The 20,179-nt window shown below is 42.2% G+C and overlaps 1 protein-coding gene across 13 annotated transcripts in view; it reads right to left on the reverse strand.

Annotated features, from left to right (window-relative positions):
* The window catches only part of GLYR1 (glyoxylate reductase 1 homolog), a 28,537-nt gene that overhangs the window by 3,535 nt on the left and 4,823 nt on the right, over positions 1–20,179 (reverse strand). For 2 of the 13 annotated variants that reach the window (XM_068908659.1, XM_068908653.1), the window contains 13 exons: positions 12,823–12,864; positions 12,243–12,381; positions 11,411–11,653; positions 8,253–8,339; positions 7,212–7,268; positions 6,037–6,087; positions 5,877–5,950; positions 3,971–4,070; positions 3,207–3,317; positions 2,786–2,887; positions 1,494–1,656; positions 849–1,028; positions 199–323 (listed from right to left, as the gene is read on the reverse strand). In XM_068908659.1, the coding sequence (XP_068764760.1) occupies positions 199–323; positions 849–1,028; positions 1,494–1,656; positions 2,786–2,887; positions 3,207–3,317; positions 3,971–4,070; positions 5,877–5,950; positions 6,037–6,087; positions 7,212–7,268; positions 8,253–8,339; positions 11,411–11,653; positions 12,243–12,381; positions 12,823–12,864 (1,474 nt within the window). Of the gene's footprint in view, positions 1–198; positions 324–848; positions 1,029–1,493; positions 1,657–2,785; positions 2,888–3,203; positions 3,318–3,970; positions 4,071–5,876; positions 5,951–6,036; positions 6,088–7,211; positions 7,269–8,252; positions 8,340–11,410; positions 11,654–12,242; positions 12,382–12,822; positions 12,865–20,179 lie in introns of all 13 variants that reach the window. The other 11 variants (XM_068908647.1, XM_068908655.1, XM_068908650.1 and 8 more) reach the window with 8 other exon arrangements.

The raw sequence follows: 20,179 nt of genomic DNA on the forward strand, positions 1-20,179 counted from the left end.
TTACCGAAGGTGACGTTAAGGGCTTACACAGTCACATCAAATCCACTTCCCTCCTACCCAAAATGTATTTCAGTCCCTATTCCCATGTCTCAGAGACCATGCTGCTCTTAAATTTTGTCTCTTGTTGGAAAACGGCTCTAACTCTGCCTCTTGAAGAAATACTGAATAACATACACCTCAACACTGAGCAACTCTCACCTCGTTGGCTGCAGCTGCCATGGGAGTTGGGTGGTTGACAGAATCGCCCAACGCAATAGCTAATCTAAGATCCTTCTGGATGTATTTCAGGTAGAAATCAGGTTTAAAGTTTCCTTGCAAGATATCTGTTAGAGAGAAGGGAGTGCAAAAAATAAGCATGATGAAAGTAAATCAAGCCTAACACACAGGCAAAACACCACTAAACTTCCCTTTCCCGTGCTGATCACCAGGAACACTGCTTTCAGTTCTTCTGTTTCTCTGCTGTCTATCTTCATCCAGCCACAGTAGATAATGTGACCATCACCCATGGGCAAAGTGAGCTCAGATTTCTAAGGAGCTTGCTCTCCATTTCCCTTATGCCTCCCTGCATCTATTCCCAAATTGCTTCCCTGCCCCACTGAAGTTGGCACTGTGAACTCACGTCCTCAGCTCACTGCAGGCAATGCAGAGCTCGGGGTGTTATTCTCAGAAGCCCTGGCTGTAAAGGGGGAGGAAGGGAACTCAGCAATTTGTTTCCAGAATGCTTAAAATACCCAGAATCCCAGGCTGATGAAAATGGGATGGTTACCTTCTCCCTTCTACCATTAACTGAACTGCTCCTAGGTTGTGGCAAATGTGTCCTACAATAAAACAATGTAAGAGAACTTTACTTTGGCACTTCTGGTCCAGGAAGATGCTGGCAAGTTGTCCCTGATTGAGGATATCCAGAAGGGTCTGTTGGGACTGACCAGTCACTTGAGCCAGAGTCAGTCCTTCTGCTATCGTAGCCATGAAACTGCCTTGGACCATGTTCACAATAAGCATCATCTTCGCAGCATTGCCTACTTCACCTGGGAGCGAAACATACCATTGGGCATTTCTCCAGAAGAAATACAGCAGCCTTGCTCCCCCCATCCCACACAGGATTACCGCTACTAGACTCTGCATATTGCTCCCAAGCACTTGGCAGCTCTCCCTTCGCCCAAAAGACTTCAGAAACCTTAACTCATTTTCCAAGCACTTAAACGAAGGGAGAAACCACAACAAAATATGATTCAGAATAAAAAGCTTCATGAGCCGAAAAGCTTCAATGAGCCAATATTTTAAAAAGAAAACATGGGCTGGAGGCTCTGAGGTTGGCCAAACTCCAGAAGTGCAGGTCAGTTTACCATACTGCCTATGAAGACAGGAGACAGCCAGCCTCTCCTACCAGTGGCCTACAAGGGTGATATGTGCACCTCTCAAACTCCTTTCTGGAGATCCCGGTCCTTGTACTGACTAAGAAACTGCTATCAGGCCCCTGGTGTTTCAATTACCTAGAAAAAAAGAGGTCTTCCCCATTGCTTGGAAACAGCTACTGCAGTCCTCATATAAACCCCTGTCACCAGCTGCCAGGATCACAAGCATCCCATCGTTAGACAACTGCTGATTTCCTGAGACTGGTGCTTCCAAAAAGCGACCACCCCGGGACACTATCACCTGGAAAAAGAATATCTCCATTTAGTGTGCATAAACAGCAAGCACGCATGCTAAGCAGGCAGCACAGCAAGCAAGAACATTGCTTAGGGCATTCCTAACCCTAGGGACAGAATTTTAAAGCAGAGCAAATAGTTTAGATGTACAAACAGGAGAGCGAAGCACTGTAAAATACCTAATACATGATGCACTGCATCCAGACCAAAAGCTGCTCTCACTCTCAGGAACACTAGTACTTCTCTGCCCCCATCATTACTGTGCGTATTTTCAGCAGCTGAGCCTACACGCTTTTGCCATTGCACCCTGTAATAGCCCAGGAACAACGCTAAAGGTGTACGTGAAGCACACGAATCTCAGATTTACTTTTGTGTTTCCTTGATCCTCTTCTCCAAAGATAAAAGGCCTTTGACACATCTCCTCAGCCAGAGGTTTACTAACAGGCATGACTCTGCACTCTCCAAATTCTTAAGTTATATGCCTCTGCATCACCAAGCTGTCTGCTTAAGGCTTCACCAAAATTAACAGCCCTCCTTGCTCCCCCACAACACATATTGCTTTTAGGGCAGAGAAAAGCAATCAAGATGTCAAAGAAGAAATCAAAGATCCCCCCTCTCAGAAGTACTCAAAGCACTTCTCTTTTACAGAAATCTTCTCTATGGAGAAATCTTCTTTTATAAAAATACTTCTACAGAATGAAACAGGAACACACTCTCTTTTCCCACACCTAGAAGATTTGAAATAAACTGATAAAATGCATATTCTGTTTAAGACAGTTACTCATCCCCACGGTACTTCCTCCTCTAATTTGCTACAGAGTACTAATATGGCTATATACTTCTTAAGGGAATAAAGTTTCACTGGCTGCTTGCATTAGTGCCAGATAATAGCAGCTCTGACAAGTCTACAGGCTTTGGTGTTATCACCAGAATATATATCATCCAATTTTGTTCACTGGACAAGATTTGACAATTTCTTTTGTCCCGTTTGCCCAGGACTTGAGTCCCCCCCCTAAAAGAAGCTTGAACATCTTACGAGACATCTGTATTAATCAACAGATAATTGTCCAGAACAATAAGAACTGCAACACTGCTGTTGAATCACAAATGTTAGAAGTTTGGTCCAATATTATTACCTGGGCCAACTCTGTGACTGTATCTGCATCCACGGTGGACATATCCACGTAACACTTCCCTGGACGAATCCCCTGCAACACTCCACTCGGACCAAGTACCAGCTGTGGGGAACAGAAGAGCGGTAAAGCAATAGGGTGTCTGCAAAGAAACTCCAATCCTGCAGGACAGCAGTTCAAGCAAGCCTGAGACTGCAGTAGTAGACTCCTAGAGGGATATCAAAACTGACCCCTCAAGTATTATTTCAAATGAGTAAGATATTTTCGGGGGGGGGGAAACAGGGGGGGATTTACTTTTACATCACTGCACTGCTCAGCATCCAGGATGACTCAGGCTACCATGGTCAGCAGGAATAAGAATTGGCATTCAGTAACTGTGTGTTGCAGTCTATCTAGTGGAGGAAAAATAAGAGCTAATCCTTACATCCTTTGCTGCCTTTGGATCTGATACACAGGCAAAGGTGATGTCACAGGTGGAGACAACTTCAGCAGGGGTTCTTCCCAGCCGTGCCCCCTCCTGGATGAACAAATCACACTGCAAAATTCATAAATTCAAACGTAAGGAAAACGAAGTACAGAGCAAATGGGTTTTCTAGTGTTTTGCTAGACTTTTGAAGATACCTACAAAACCCTTCTCATGCTGGTCTCATCGTGACCCAGGACGTTTTGAAATGAACTTTTTAACTACTGCAACGTGAACAGCACAATGCATGGCTTGGTGAAGCTGTGGCCAAACAGCACATCTCACCAACTCACTCCTGGAATCAGCTCCTCAAAGCCTGGCCTTTTTGTCATACTCCACGGCATGATGACTTGGCTATTTACATTAGCAGTTTTCCTACGGACGCTATACACTGTACTCAACAAAGACATACGGTTGTAACTTTTCTGACAGCTCTCTGATCTCATACAAAAGGGAAACAAAATGGGGGCTGTTCTCCTAAGAGTGACCTTTTTAGGACAGACTACAGATCCAGGCAGTCAACCGTGGCCATCAACAAACACTTAGGAAAGAATATTAGGACAAGGCAAGCCTCGTTTTTGCCTTGTGAACAAGGTAATACCTGTGTTTCCCCAGTATCCTCTCCCAGGCACCAGTGAATGGTGACTCGGGGCCTTCCTGAGCTAGAGGTGGTGTCTACGTGTTTATAAAGGTATGGTCTGACCATAGCTAAAGCGCATGCTTACCTTCTCAGCAGTCCGGTTCCAGACAGTGACAGTGTGACCCATTTTCAGTAAGTTGGAGACAATGCCACTTCCCATCAGGCCAAGTCCCAGAAATCCTATCCTGAGGGGAAGAGATAAGCATCAGTGCAAGAAAGGGAACATGCAACAGAAAGCAGTTGATGTTCGCCTCTCACGGTCCTGAAACAATGAAGAGCAAATCCTGGAACTTCACAAGCAAAAAAATATGTTCTACTGCAGCCATAGCTAGAATAAGAGAACTTTTAAGCCACTTATTTCAAATGGGTGGATACCAGGCTTTAAGAGCAAGCTGGTATTTATTTTGCCTATGAAACATCCATAAAAATTTCCTGAAGAAAGTGTTCTAGTCTGCTTTAGAAGACTAGAGATTGAAGGGGGTTTTTTTCTAAATTAAAATTGCTGCTTTTGTGCTTTCTTTTGTCAGCCGTTGTATTATTGAAGAGAAAAAGGGAACATTTGGAGATCAGCAGATGCTTCTCAAATTTATCTTCTGATTTTTATACTGAGTCATGGTACAATGATCGTCTATACTGTTGAATGATACATTACTATTTTTATTTTAGTAAAGCCCAGCAAAGACGACTGGGCTAAGCACCACGCACAGACCAAAGACCTAGTCCCTGCACCAGAGACTTCATTTTGGACAGATGCAGCAATAAAGGAAATAATAGGCCAGTACAGGTCAGCATGAGCAACAATAATCTCAGATATCAGCTGCTCAACAGTTGGCAAAGGTTTTGTGTTGTTGTTGTTGTTGTTTTTTAAAAAAAACAAAAAGACAGCACACTAACAAGTTCCTTCCCTATAATTACCCTGCAAGAGGAATTGCTTTGCAGTCATGGCTGCAGGGATCCTTTTATACATCATACAACTTCACAGCAAAAAAAAAAAAAAAAAAAAAAAAGATTCTAGCAGGAAATGCTAAAGTGCTCAGTTACACACCCAAGTTCACAATGAAAGTTGCCTTGCAATCTCTCATAGTTAATTCTTCAGAATTACCCACGCTACAGATGCACTGTGGCTTTAGCAAGCCACCTGAACTCCAACTTGCAGCTAGTTATGCTCTATTTTGTTAAAGCAAACTAGACAGGTCAGAGCAAGTCACTATAGCTCCTCAAACAAGGTCCTCCTATTTTCAAGTCTCTCCAACAGAAGAGATGTTCTTTCTACCCCAACCCACCTCTGAAACACACTTTTCTGAGAGACTGTTTTACCTGAATAGCTTCATTGCTATTTTGGTTCCCCTTGAGTACAGCTGAGAACTTGCATGCCGAGAGAACGACCCTAACGGCAAACAGCAGGCTATGGCCTGAGCTGAATTTGAACAGAGCGGAAGTTACAGAGTGAAACAGGAAGCTTAACTGAGGCTTCTCTCACTCTAGAAAGGAGAAGGGGGACGTTAGAAGAAACCAGAAGGCTCACATGCTACGTAGCAAAGCTCCTGTGCTGGGAGAACACGCCTCCCTCTTCCTCTTGTCTTCTACATGCTCAAGATAGCAATTAAACAACCCCAGTCAACTGCCAGACACCAGTGGAGAAAGATACCCTCCTTTATCTCTCTGCTTCATATGGCACTCAGAAATACTGCTTCTTTATGTTCTGCAACATGCCCTACAGGAACAGGGCAGCTGCAGGAAAGCCCTGAACTGCAAATGCATCCAGGCCAGACTTCATGCTGAATTTTTCTACAGTACAGCACCTGCTTGTTTCTATCTGCCTCCCTCCCCCCGATCCAAATAGGAGTTTCACACAAGGACATAGGAGATCAGCAGTTAGAGAGAAACATTAGGTTTATTTATTCGCAGTGACAAGCTGGATAATGGCTGCATGTGTGAGATGGGAAGGAGGAAAAGGAAGGAAAATGGCTGAAGTGCGTTGGAGATCTTACTTTTTGTCTGTAGGCGTGATACTGCCATTGACTGCTGTGCTGTCTGCTGCCTGGATGGAGGTGGATCCTGTTTCCTGAAAAAAACAATCATATAGTTCTGGAGGAACTGCAAGTCCTTACAACAATAATAAAAATCCATCAAAGCCAAGATTTGCCTTACCTCTTCGCAAACCTTCAGCTTCTTTGTGATAGCTTGATAGCAGACAGCTGGCTGTACGGAGAGGAGAAAACATTCAGGGGAAGGATGGCGCTGACTTGCTCGGCTGAGCAAACAGACCATACCCTTGCTACATAGGAAATGGGCAGCTCACCCACATACCACCATCTGCAAAGCAGGAAAACTCTCAGGCTTTCCTCAATGGGTGAAAATAAAATCAAAATCCTATTGCAAGGTACCAAGCTCTTCCCTTCCCACCCCAGCACTTCAGCCTGTCTTTTGATGCAGCTACTACAAACTCCTCTCTGCAGCTCATATAGCAGAATACTCTAGAGGCAAGGAGCCAGGGCATCCCTAGTCTCACGTCTGGCCCAAAGAAAATAGAAAACTCTAAAGCCTACCACAGAGCACTTTGCCTCATACCTATGCTCAGTATGTCAATGCAGTTGTGAAAGCTAAGCCTTTTTGTTAGAATGAGAAGGCACAGGGCTTTCAACAACAGGTATGATAAAGGCTGCTCCTCCCCTGTGTTTCTTGCTGTGAGCTCATTTAGATTAAGATTGGCAGCCCCATCAGAATTTACAGTTAGCTGCTCTTTCTGGCTTTGCCCAGATCCCCTGCTAGATACAAATCCTATTTCACTTATTTTCATCTCTTTTCCTCCTCATCTTCACTGGCTGAAGCTAAAATCCTACAAGTTTACTGACTCTTGTGATATACATTGACTATCTTTTACATGGAACTTTTCTGGCCCTGTGAAATTCTCCCACCAGATTCAATTGATTAACAAGTTCATCCAGAGGAGAAACTGGAAGGACAACTGCCCAAGACAACCAGAACAACAGGATTTTTAAATATGAAAGTATCTTTTCTTACCTCTCATGTTTAATCTATGGAATTCACTACAACAGGTCTGTCAAATCCTGGTGCTAGATAATCTTTAATGACTTAAACTATTTATTGTCCTCAATGCTAAATTATTCCAAACCTCAAGGTTAGGAGCTAAACGAACTACAAGACTGCATGTGAGAGAATGTCTTTGCCTCTAGCCCCAGGAGCACAGAATTGCTCAACTGGTTACGCATACTCCTTGTACGGTCGTAGTTCTTAGCCCCAGCGAAGGGAAGGGTGCCAGGCTAGACAGACCAGCAGTATGATCCTGTCTGCCAAATCCTCACCTTCTCTGTCTGGCTCAGCAGGAAGTGATGGAAGTGTGGATCATTGTCCTTTACGGGCTACAAAGAGAAAAGTACAGGCTCAGAAACATTCCCAGAGAATCACAGACCATCCACAGCCCAATTCCTTTGCTCTCACAAGCATTTAAGCTGGAAATATTTAGTATATGACAGCTACATAAAGTAGCCTGTTTCAACTAAGCAGTTTACATTGTGTTTTGTTCTCAAAATCAAAGTCGTTCAAGTCAAATCCCCCATTTTCAGGCATCTACAGGAAAACCAAAGACTATGAGCAAGATTAAGAAGGGGAGGAAGAGATGTGTCTCCCTCTCATCAAGCTGTGCACTGGTTCAGCCACTCAACTGCATCACTGGAATCTCATATCCTACTTTCTCCTTCTCCCAAGGGAAGGAAAACACTTCATTTTCCAGCATCCAAGGAATTCTGGGAGTTGGCTGGAGGTTAATCCTAATACCGTCAGATGTCGGGCAAACCCACATTCACAGCAACAAAGGACTAGAGTCCAGGTACCTCATCTCTCAGATGAGTATCCCAAGCATTAGCCTGGAGTCACACTACTCTGACTTATTGATTAATGTTTCTTTTTATATACAAAAGGAATGGTTTCCAACAGCTAGTTACGAAGAAAATCAAACTAAACCTCCCAGCACCACACCGTCCAGCAACTGAGAGACCGTTGCCGTCCTCTCCTCCAATTTTGGGAAGCTAGTCCCAAAAATACTTTTCAAACAAACAAAAAAAATGCAAAAACAAGTGCAGAAAGTTAGAGGTGAATCTACAAATAGTTCCACAATGACTGAAATCTCACTTCCAAGCATACTTGCTAGTTGCCCAGGATATTGTCCTTGTTACAGTACAAAATCACATAGCATCTTATTTTATTCCTAAAGGGGGAAGAGAAGCTCCACCATTTTAGAGCCCAGACGTAAGGTTCTAAGCAAGCTATCCCAGATGATATCTGTTTCTACACCATTCCTAGTTCCCAGATCACCTCTGCTCTAAAGCCAACCTAGAGTTTCTCACCTCACTGACACTTGGCGGCCATTTAAACCCAGCCACTGTTCCAGTCATCACTCTCTTCACTGTACTTGACTCTGGAATTGTGAGGTCCTGAGGAGAGACAGGGAGGATCAGAAAGAGCTTATAATCTGGCTCAGTGGTTGGCCACAACACGTTGATCGTAACAGCACACATACAGAGTTTTGAGAAGCACTACAAATGCCTTCCACTTCACACGCCATTCCATGAAGAGGTCATATTTAAGCACACAGTGCATTATCAGCACAGGTGAGGTGAAGAAAACATGAACCTGCAACAAAGGAATTCAACCATAGGCATGGCTTCTGGAAAATCCATTCTTCACGTGCAAGAGGAATCACTACATTTGTGTAATCATGCAATGAGCAGAGAAGCAAATGAACATGCTTGATCCAGCATTTCCCTCTGGTGGCTACAAAAAGCTAAACCAAGGGGTCAAGAACATCACCACAATCAGACAGATGTCTCAACTTTACTAATCCTCCACCGTCATTAGAGATATATATATATGCATATATGAAATAGTGACCTGTTAGAGGGAAAACCTTCAAAGCATGAATCCGATACAGTCACATCTGCTCAAGTTAGCAGAATGCATGAAATAGGGACTGAGATGAGGACTGCCCCCCATTCACTCAAAAGAGATACTTTGTAACTCCATGATGATATGATACTTAATGAATCATTATTTTATTGTTGAGCAGATTAGAATTTATTTCCCCAAGATACACAAGTTGAAACATAGGTCTTTACCACTATCTGAAGGGACTGTGCAGGATTTTTACATAGTAGGTGTTATCTTCCTGAAGTGAGGGTTCAGAAATGGAAGCACGTTCTCTCCCCTCCAAAATTACTTCCTGCAAATGCACAATATACCGCTGCGTCCACACAAAGCCACACGAGAAGAGCACTATTTGCCAAAAAGGTAAGAGTGCGACTGTTGAAAGTGACCCAGATTGATGCCACTGTTTCATCTGTTGACAGAGCAATCTAGACATCAGTCTCCAACCTTAAAATGCTATTTCAGTCTAGGGGAAAGCTTGCATGCTAGAATTCGCTCTGTAGAGCCCATGATGCTGTTTGAACGGGGAAAACGTGGATGAAATCTGCTCTGATATATACAAAGTCACACTGGTCCTTGGAATATATTCACGTAAGCTTAAAAATGAGGTATCTGAATGATCCTGTATGCCTGCCATGCATTTCTAGATTTGGCACAGCTCAGCAACAACTGGATCCTTGACTTCTGTGCATCCTTATTACTCAGAAAGCCAGAACTTAGATTGTGATGGAAAAAAACATCAGCACCCGACACTGTAGTAACTTAGGACAAGGACATTAAAGTTTTCTACCCTTAGGGCTAAGAATTTGAGTAAATTGTGAGAATCAGGCAAGCAGAAGAAAAGATTTTAAAAATATTTTCACAGGCCGAGTGATAATATCATGGTAGTACTACCATAATTTCATGACAATTTCTTTAATTGTCAGTATATTACCCTTCCAGAAGCTGTAAGATTATCTTCATACATTAGCCTGCTTATTTTCACAGTCTGTGGTCAGACTTTTATCACCTAGCTCACGCTCACCACCTCTTTACGATAAGCTGTTCGAATCCACTCCACTTGCAATTTGCCAGTAAAATAATTTCTACTGCCACAATTAGCTCACTCCAACCTCTCTGATGCTGCAAGGTAGCTAATGCAGTAAAACTAAGCATTTTAGCACCATCGGAATTCTCCCAGCCATTAGTTTTGATCAATTTCAGAATGAAGTTAGCTCAAAGACACAAAAGCATCTTGCATCAGAAAAAAGGCCCAGTGGCTTATTGTAACAGATAGATTCGATAGTACAACATACTTAACAGCAGCACACTTGGAAAGGGGAAAATAAGTTGCTAGGAAAGTGTTTTCCTGCATCAGTCAAGTCACAAGGCTCAAAATTATCAGTAAGAATCCACAAGTAGGCATCCATTCCTCCCCTCCCCCCAACAGGAGAAACTGATGGGCTCTGCTGCATGGCCTGATTTAATAGAAGCTGGTTGTAAAAAAATAAAAAGAAGCAGATGAGACAGAAACCTCAGAATTAGTACCCCATTGCTAAACATCTTCTGCCAGCAGTTCCTTCATATCTAATATCTGGGACGATTAGCTTCCTTTTACTACCAAGGCATCAAGAAAAAGGTTGCTGTTCAACCAGTTAAGGCCAATCCATTCATGATTTTGGAGATCAAAGACTACCATCTTGAGTTGCATCCTGAAGTGCACTGAAAGCAAAGATTGTGAAGCATACACATAATGTGATCCCCTCGAAGCACTGCTGAGCAAGCAAGCTGCCACATCGTGTATCAGCTGAAGTCTCCCAACGGTCTTCAGACGTAGTCTCTGATGGAGCACGTGCATTGTAATAATCCACTGAAATAATGATCCATTCAGAAAAGAAAGATCTGGACCACTGCAGTGAGGGCCATAATCAAAATAAAATGCTGGAATTCTAGATGAGGGTAGACAAAGTATTGCTGGCTGCTGTTGCTGCCAAGACATCCAGAAATAACGGGAATAAAATTATAACGCTCAGATGCTAGACTTTTAACATGGATGATGAAAATATAACCAATAGCACAGAAGCTGAAATAAATACAGTTAATTCTTCTGGTGGATTACCCAGGCTACAAGAATTTCTTCTTTTAGCCTCAGCCCTTAAGAACACTCCACCCTCAGTAAGTATTGAGGGTGAAGTTAAACGAATGTAAATCACTTAACCAAACAAAGCAGATGAGATGAGATGGGAGAAGTCAGGAATCAGATGAAGGCCCACATCTCCTCACTAATCCTTCCCACACAAACTTAACTTGAGGGATGGCAAGATGGAAGGTGGAGTCTCATGAGACAGCTCTCAAAGCTCTTTCAAAGATACAAACAGAGCTACTCAGAACGACTAGCTTAAAAATCCACAGGAAGAATCAACAATATGCTTGGCAAAGGTATCTGACAGCCAACACGTCTAGAAGAAACAACATGGAACAGCTTAAAAAAAATGGATACTGAACTGCACTCTTCCTGCTGGCCTGTTAGCCAAGGTGCCAGTTATCCCTAGAGTCCATCTGTAAAGTCCACAGGGCACTGGCGGACATGCACAACACAAACCTTCTCATCCTTGGGTGGACGCCCCCGCTTTCGGGGGCTCTGATCCTGGGCTCTTTTCAAAGGTGATTTTGATCCTCTCTCTGACGATACAGAAGAGACCCTCTTTTTTCCTTCCCCTGTGCCCTTCTTCAACTTCCCTTCAGACAAACTGGCTTTTCGCTTCTCTTCACCAGCAGTTTGCTTGCCTCTTTCTTCACTGGAATTACGCCGATTCTTCTCTTCATTGGAGTTATGGGAAGACGCCTGAGAGATTACAGAACAGAAGATGGTAAGGAAGGAAGAGAAGAGCCTGAATGATTTTCATGCAAAACCAAGGATGCGAAGAAGCCTGTGCTGATTACTATCAGGCAAACCAACAGCACAGTAACATGAAAACGACAGATATCTGTTAGCCCTTTGAAGTCGGTGAATGAAGTTCCTGGTTAGCTCTCCTGCAAAAACACATCAGTTTAAGTAACTGATTAACAGAACAGGCCACTTGAAGACTCACTAGGAGCGTGCACACTTGCATGCACTTCCAGTATACTAAAGATAAGATTAGGAGATACCAAATTCTAGCCCAAGACTTAAGACTGATTTATCAAATCATCATAAGCAGATCAATTAGCCGCTTCAGTTTCTCCATGAATATAACAACAATTTTTTTTTCTACCGAACAAGACTGAACGGGGAGGAAGGAGAGGATAGGAAAAAAAAACAGAATAAAAATCAAACCCCACCCCCCACCCCGAACTTGCCAGAAACAATCAACTCATTTCAGATAAAAATATGTTTGACTGTTATTCATGCCAAGACTTGTTTTGATGCACACAGTAAAGAAGAACCCGCTCACCTGGTCCTTGCCTTTGGTTTTTCTAAGAAACTCCTCTACAGCATCCACAGCTTGCTGGAAGCGCTTACCCTTGTTAATCTTTATCATTTCCTCTTTGTGAAGGTGATAAGGCTTCAGCTGCTCCACTTTGATCCAAGCACTAGAAACCAGAAAAAAGTTAAGTTATATTCTCTAAACAGCAATTTCCTCAATCATCCATTTCTACAAATACAGAGATGATACAGTTTTTTCCCCAGAGCAACAGATAATAGCAGCCCAAACTCACTTGCTTTCTATAACCTGAAGGGCTGTGATATCTGCATTCACTGAGAACTTTCTTCTGGCACTTTCACTTGGCTTCTCCCATAACTTTCATACCCTCTTGCATTAGCATTGCTCCTCTCTAAGCATTATTCATATGATCTGTCAGCAAGCCAGCTTTTGGATGTGATCACAGGCACTTGTTCAGAGCAAAGGCACCAGAATGACTGCTTTTGTATCATCAGGAAGAACACCCACCATCAAATGCCTCCACATAAAGCGGCTACCAATGTGAATCTGTTCCTAAGGTTGTTGCAAGGAGAGGTCACTTAATACTAACCAATCAACCCCTCGTTCAAGCACATTCTGTATACACAAGTATCTGCAAAAACAGGAAGAACGGATACAAAATTAGATACCTCACAATACAGCTGGCCACAAACAAAGGGAGCGCAAACACCATACCTCACTGCAGAGTATGCTTCTGATGTACCTTGATATTTGGGATGAAAGCAACAGTTTCGCTTTTGAGGAAAAGAACATTTTTCTTCATTGTTGATACTTGATTTAAGATAAACTGGTAACACTGTATTTCATGATTTAGCAGTAGCAGAGAATTCACTTGAGTCATATGAGGAAACTCAAATGACCTCACTGTTTCCACTGCTGCTTCATAGGACTTCTCGACTTTTACTAAATACATAAGCTCACAAGTACAGGGTGACAACTTCACTTTCTGTCAGGTTGGTAAGCTCTTCTACCACTCTTTCACTGCGGCTCAGGGGAATGCCTTTGCTTTTACAATTCCCTGTGGCTCTCACAGAGTTTAGACTACCTTCATCTCTTACCAAATTCAAGCCCAGACTTATCTGTCACACTGTTAAAAAGCTATTTCCACCCTACTATTGAAAACAGTCCTGTATAAGCTTTAAAAGAGATTTTCTGAGCTAGAACGGCCAACAGTGCTTCTTAGCATAGAGCAGCACAGAACACAGCATAAACCAGTTGAACTGTTTTTCTCTGACCCCAAAACATCCCTATTTTACAAACACAGAATGGCCATGATTATGCATTTTGAAGATTTTCCAGTGCTGTCTAGCTCCTGCAAGCAGGTAAAGTGGTTTCGTAGCTGCCTTTTCAGGCTTCTGTTTGTAAGAATCACACCATAACAACTAAACTAAACATAAAAGTGAAGATAAAAAACAATCAACACCTTTTCTGGATCTTGGTTGCCTCTCTTCACAAAGTAACAAAGCTCAGTAAACCCTTTAAAATTCCACCGAGTAGTTTCTCTTTACTGGCATTAGCCGTTGCTGGCAGTCAAAAATCAGTTTGGTGAAGAAAGACCGACACTTTTTCAAGTCCCTTACAGATAGACAAGACCTCCTGCTAGTACAGCCTCTGGCAATACCGGCACCCCTTTCCATACTGCCAGTATAATCTACTCCACAATTCAACTATACCCTAAAGCAGAATCCAGTACTCTTTCGTTCAGTTTACATCTTCTTCATGCTAACTGACTTAGCATTTCTACAATGATTCAAACTGGTACTTCTCAGACTACAACTTACAGTCCACTAGCTATGCAGAGACTCTCTTCTAGCTGCCCAGAGATTATAATGATACATATTTTAAAATCCACTTAGACTGCAAAGCCCAGCTGCGTGGCACTCAATGACAAAGCATGCTGAGCTGCTAGACAACATCAGCTCACAAAAAGCCTTTCCATTTTATATATATATATATATAATGTGTGTATATATATATATATACACACACATATACAGGAAACAAGATTTTGGGTACATTATAAAAAAAAAAAAGCACATTAAATGTATTTCTGAGGCTTGTATTTCTAAATAAAAATAACATTCTTTCTACCAAGGCATTCTCTTAGGTTTTTCTCAGCCTGCACGTCCTATCCCTCCTCACTGCACATGTCTGTTAGTTCCCTTTCCCATTACTTTTCCTTTAGGATAGTGAAAGGCTGAAGCACAAAGCTTTCTTGCTCCTGACTTCTAAGGTGCATTTTGGCACTTAGGATCACTAAGGAAAAAGAGTTAACAGATCTCAGAGACAAAATAACAAGTGAAAACAGACCCTCAAACGCTGCCTCAGAAAAGATAAATAAATATATATATGCATGAATGCATGCATCCCTCAGCCTTCTCCTTTCCAATTTATCCTTTGCAGGTCGTCTACTTGAACGACTTTCTGCAGGACAGAAACATGTCTTTTGACACGAGATGTCCATAAAACATTTTCATGTAATGTTTCAAGCACCAGAAAATTGAAGAACATCTCAAAGTCATTCATGTTCATACTGAAGATCTCTCTGTTAAGTAATAATCTCATAGCCAAAGGCCAATGTTTAGATAAGAGGTCTCAAGGATGTAACATACAAACAGGAACTACTATTTCTCTCCTGACTGAGCAATGAATTAATGCCCTAGAAAAGCACTGGTGATATTACGTTACTGAAGAGGTTGTATTTAAGATGAAATTGTATCAATATTGCTGCACACCATCATCTAATATCCATAAAGAAGGGGTGAAATGAAAAGTGAAAAGATAAAAAGCACTATAAAAAGGATATGTTTTAGTAATGGTTTTGTTTGTTCATTTCCCCTTACCCTCTTTTCTTCTCTCCAAAATGACAGCCTTATAAAACCACTGTAAAATCTCACTGTAAAATCCATGTTCTATTCATGAACAATAAAGACTCAGAGAAGAAATGCAACTAGAGATGTCAGGTTCAAATCCATGACACGAGCTTAGCATAGGTAAGATGACCCCAACAAATACTTTCTAGTCACTCTTTCACTCTAAAGATACCAATTCCTAATGATAAATTGGAGGAACAAAAGTGACAGAACCTCCACATAAACTCTTTTTTTGCAAGCTTTACAGTTAGGGCTGCAAAATGATGGCACTGTATCTCCAAATTTCTCTGAGCTACTAAACTCCAGAAAAGTTTTCATAACGTTTACGTTGTACCATTCCGGATGTCAACGCTAAAGGCTAACACAAACCAATTTTGAAAGTCAAAAACAAACAGCTTAGCTATTTACAAGCTCAGAACGTATGAGCACACAGCATAGAAAACAACTGCAGAAAGCTAGGTGAGCTTCCTGACAAGGTGATCAGTGGCGTAAAGTCTAGCTGAAGGCCTGTAGCTAGCAGCGTACCCCATGGGTCAATACTGGGTCCAGTCTTGTTCAACTTATTCATCAGTGACATGGATGAAGGCACAAAGTGCACCCTCAGCAAGTTTGCTGATGATACAAAACTGGGAGGAGCGGCTGGTTCACCAGAGGGCTGTGCTGCCATTCAGAGGGACCTCAACAGGCTGCAGAGATGGGCAGAGGGGAACCTCCTCAAGTTCAACAAAAGGCAAGTGCAGGCTCCTGCACCTGGGGACGAATAACCCCAGGCACTAGGACAACCCGGGGGCTGACCTGCTGGAAAGCAGCTCTGCGGAGAAGGACCTGGGGGGTCCTGGTGGACAACCAGTTGACCATGAGCCAGCAGTGGGCCCTTGGGGCAAAGAAGGCCAGCAGTATCCTGGGCTGCATTAGGCAGAGCATTGCCAGGAGGTTGAAGGAAGTGATCCTTCCCCTCTGCTTGGCCCTGGTGAGGCCACACCTGGAGTGCTGTGTCGAGGTCTGGGCTCTACAGTACGAGACACAAAGCTACCGGAGTGAGTCTGGCAAAGGGCTACTGAGGCTATTAAGGGACCAGAGCATCTCATATGAGGAAAGGCAGAGAAAGCTGGGACTGTTCATCTTGGAGAAGACTGAGGAGAATCTTATCAATGTGTATAAATATCTGGAGGGAGGGTGTAAAGAATATGGAGCCAGACTTTTCTCAGTGGTGCCCAGGGACAGGACGAAAGGCAACGGGCACAAACTGAAATACAGGAAGTTCCATCTGAATATAAGGAAAAACTCTTCTGTGAGGGTGACTGAGCGCTGGAATAAGTTGCTCAGAGAGGTTGTGGAGTCTCCATCCTCGGAGCTATTCAAAAGCTGTCTGGACAGGGTCCTGGGCAACGTGCTCTAGGAAACCCTGCTTGAGCAGGAGGGCTGAACTAGATGATCTTTAAATACATCCCTTCCAACCTCAACCGTTCTGTGATTCTGCTATGAAAAGGGACACAAATTTTCATCAGTAGAACAACTCAAATGGCTGAATTCTGGAACTCGCTATGTAAATGTCTTAATGAAAAAGAGCACAAAAACCATTACAGTACATTAGAGTAACAGTCTGCGCAGCTGAGAGGAGAAGGTACTTAGCAAAAGAAAATAAGCAGCAGGGAAACACTGACAGAAGTATTAGATTTTTCAAATTTAGGCAGTAAGAAATTTTATAGGGTACTTACACTTCCAGAGATAACAGCAAGGGGTGAAAAAGCGCTGACTATAGGAATTTTTAGCTATGGCACTGTTCCTACAGAGTTATAGCAACGTTCTAGTTAGCTGTAATATACAACAGCCTACCTTAGCAACATGGAGTTCTACATGGGACAATTTGCCCAACAGAGAAATGCCAGCAACATAAGCTAACACTCTCTGTCTGCTTAGCTTATACCCTCTGGCTCCTCAGACTGTCAGAGTATCATATCCAAAGCCTGGCAAACTAAGTGTTTTATGATCTTAGGATCTCAAAGAACGTGCTATAAGGACTACACATGGAAGTTTCTCTCTCTTGTAAGCCAGGGAGAACAGTGGCAGAAAAAGAGGGGAGGTGTTAGCATTCCAACAGGATATGGAGGATCAGAAAGCAAGACTGCTGCACTAAAAATCACTGTCTGATGGAAATAGGCTGCAGATGATTATTCTTATCTTGAATTGCAAACTTCCTCTGATTTTTCCTTAATATATCAAGTCAGGAAGTGACCCCTGACCTCACTGCATTTAGTGGGACTATTTAGTTTTGTACTGATGTGGAAAAAAGGTACTATGAGCAAGAATTGGCTGCTCCAGCTTGCTATTAAGACTTTGATACCTACAACTTGCACGACCATTTGGCTGTTATAGTATATCTAATGAGTTAAGTGAATACAGTGAACATGTATGTGTGCATATGTACATGCATGCACATATACATATCAAATTCAGCCCTGCTGACTGTAGAACTCTAATATGTCACTGAAACAAAGTAGAGCAATGACACATTCATAACACAATACTATAATTTATTAGTTTTGACAATGCCATAACAAACTCCCAAATGAGCAATGAAATGTTAGAATATTGGATGAAGCATACTAAGAATTTCTGTAAGACTTGTAGGCCATGGGCTTGCCAGTCTAGCAATTCTAATTACCAAGAGTAATGAATTTCTCCCAGAACCACAGAACAGCTGGGGTTGGAAGGGACCTCTGGAGATCATCTGGTCCAACCCCTCTGCTGAAGCAGGTTCAGCTAAAGTAGGTTGCCCAGGACCACGGATATAAATGGATAAATGTAAATAATGTAGTGGGACAGTTAGTTTTTACATTGCTGCACTTTGCTATTGGAAAGATGTACAAAAATTTCCCACAAGACTGTAATCACAGAATCACAGAACGGTTGAGGTTGGAAAGGACCTCTGGAGATCATCTAGTCCAACCCCCCTGCTCAAGAAGGGTCCTCTAGAACATATTTCCCAGGATCGCGTCCAGACGGGTTTTGAATATCTCCAGCGAAGGAGACTCCACAACCTCTCTGGGCAACCTGTTGCAGCGCTCAGTCACCCTATCAGGAAAGGAGCAATGTTGGAAACAAATCTAAAAAGCAATCTCAAAAAGTGCATTTAGAAAGACTGAGAAGAGATCAAAGTTCCTCTGCTATTCAGAAAGACTAAATCAAAACTGTTGTTTATATGCCAGTAACTGATGTTGTTACATGCTCGCTAGCTCCGTGGGCAGGATGCATCAACTTTTCTTGATTTTGGATGAAGAATCACTTTAACACGATTTTCTCTGAGAACAGCCACAGAACTCACAAGAACACCTAAACCAACTAGAAAAATCTCTTTGCAGAATAAGTTAGTAACAGAATGCATTATATGAGCGTATTATCACAATCTGGGAAATCACTTAGAAAAGGATATGGATAGTGTATCACTACTATGATAATCAAGGCACTTTCACTATGGTAAAATGCAGTATTCCACGGTGAAAAGACAAAAACCTTTTTCCACGTATACAAAATAGTTATCTTCCAGAAAAAACTATTACTTTAAAAGCGGTAGAAGCAAATAACTCTACCAACAAGATAAATATAAGGAGTATAGGGCTCAGCAGAAACTTTGCCAAGAGCCAAGTCTTACAGCATGGTCTGAATGCTCTCATAATCTCACATTTACATCTTTGGCCAAAGCTACTTACATTAACTGGAAGGTTTTATTCCTTAGTCACTGCAGCATCACGCTGGGCCAGTAAGTAGTACTACTCAATTCACACACAAGGTCACTGGTGAGGAAAAATGAGCATTCTCTTTTGAGCTGTATCCTAAGCCATTCAGGATTTCAAAAATAATAACCAGAGCCTACCTACATATTATGCCACCTACACATGCCAAAAAACACTGCCACCCTCCCTCACTAGTGTATTTTCAGTCATCCATCCACTCTGCTCAGGTGCATGAAGTCGCATTGCACACCAGTTTACACTTCTAAGAAGCTTCCCCCTTAATCTTTGTTGTGGCACACTGGAGCCACGTAAATCAGGAAGAAACATCTTTTAACTAGCTTGAAATAGTGGCCTTTCTGATTAAAGCTGTCATCTAGGACTTTTCAGGGAAAAAAAAAAGAAAAGAAAGAAAAAGAAAAAAAAAAAGCCTGTCAAGAGCCTGCGATTGCTTTCCCACTGACAAATTAGCTGGCAAACATTCACTGAAGTTTATTAGAAGGCTTCTACCTGCCGACCATCGTTGCCTTAATCTTATACAGGCTGGACAGTAGCCAAATGGCTCACGTCCAGATTGTTGCCTGTTAAACTTTGACAGAGTAAGACAATAACAGAAGAGCTACAAAAAAAGGATCAGTGGTATAGTAATGTCATCCTACAATGTGAGAGAGGCAGAAAGAGGGAAGTACAAGTAAACAGGAGTGGCTTGCACTAAAAGTCCAGTATGAGTCAGTGTACTCATCACACCACAGATTACATTCAGTGATCAGAGCTTAGCATCCTCCTGTTTATTTTGTTCATTTTATAGAGTAGGGATAGTTGGTGATTAGGTATTTCCACTTACTGCTTATAAACACCTAAAACAAAAGTTTTTGTAAAACCTATTAGCTTATTTGCACAAAATAAATAAAAGGATTTTCCCTTCAGGCTCAGATTTGAAATGAAATACTTTAAGTTTGTCCTGACGTGGTTCTCTGACGATGAACAAAGACAAGGATTTTCTCTAGCAGCTCTAACGAGCACACTCCTAAGGGTTCAAGTCAGGATAGAACACATGTAGGATTCTCTCTCTTCCATCTATAAATACTGTTCTGTAAAAAGACCAAAGGGGACAATTTTTTATTTCTATTCAATTTTCAGGTAGGATATGCCAGTCAAAACAACCGGATTTCTAAATCATGTGATTATCCAATAGGAAATGATTAATTAAATTTCACAAGCTGAAAGGGGGGATTTTGGCTATGATAGTCTGCCAGTTGATTGGATTTTCCCTAGCCTGAGCTCTAGAATCATGTAATAAACC

The sequence above is a fragment of the Struthio camelus genome, chromosome 15 (genome assembly GCF_040807025.1).
Source record: "Struthio camelus isolate bStrCam1 chromosome 15, bStrCam1.hap1, whole genome shotgun sequence".
NCBI classification, from domain to species: domain Eukaryota; kingdom Metazoa; phylum Chordata; class Aves; order Struthioniformes; family Struthionidae; genus Struthio; species Struthio camelus.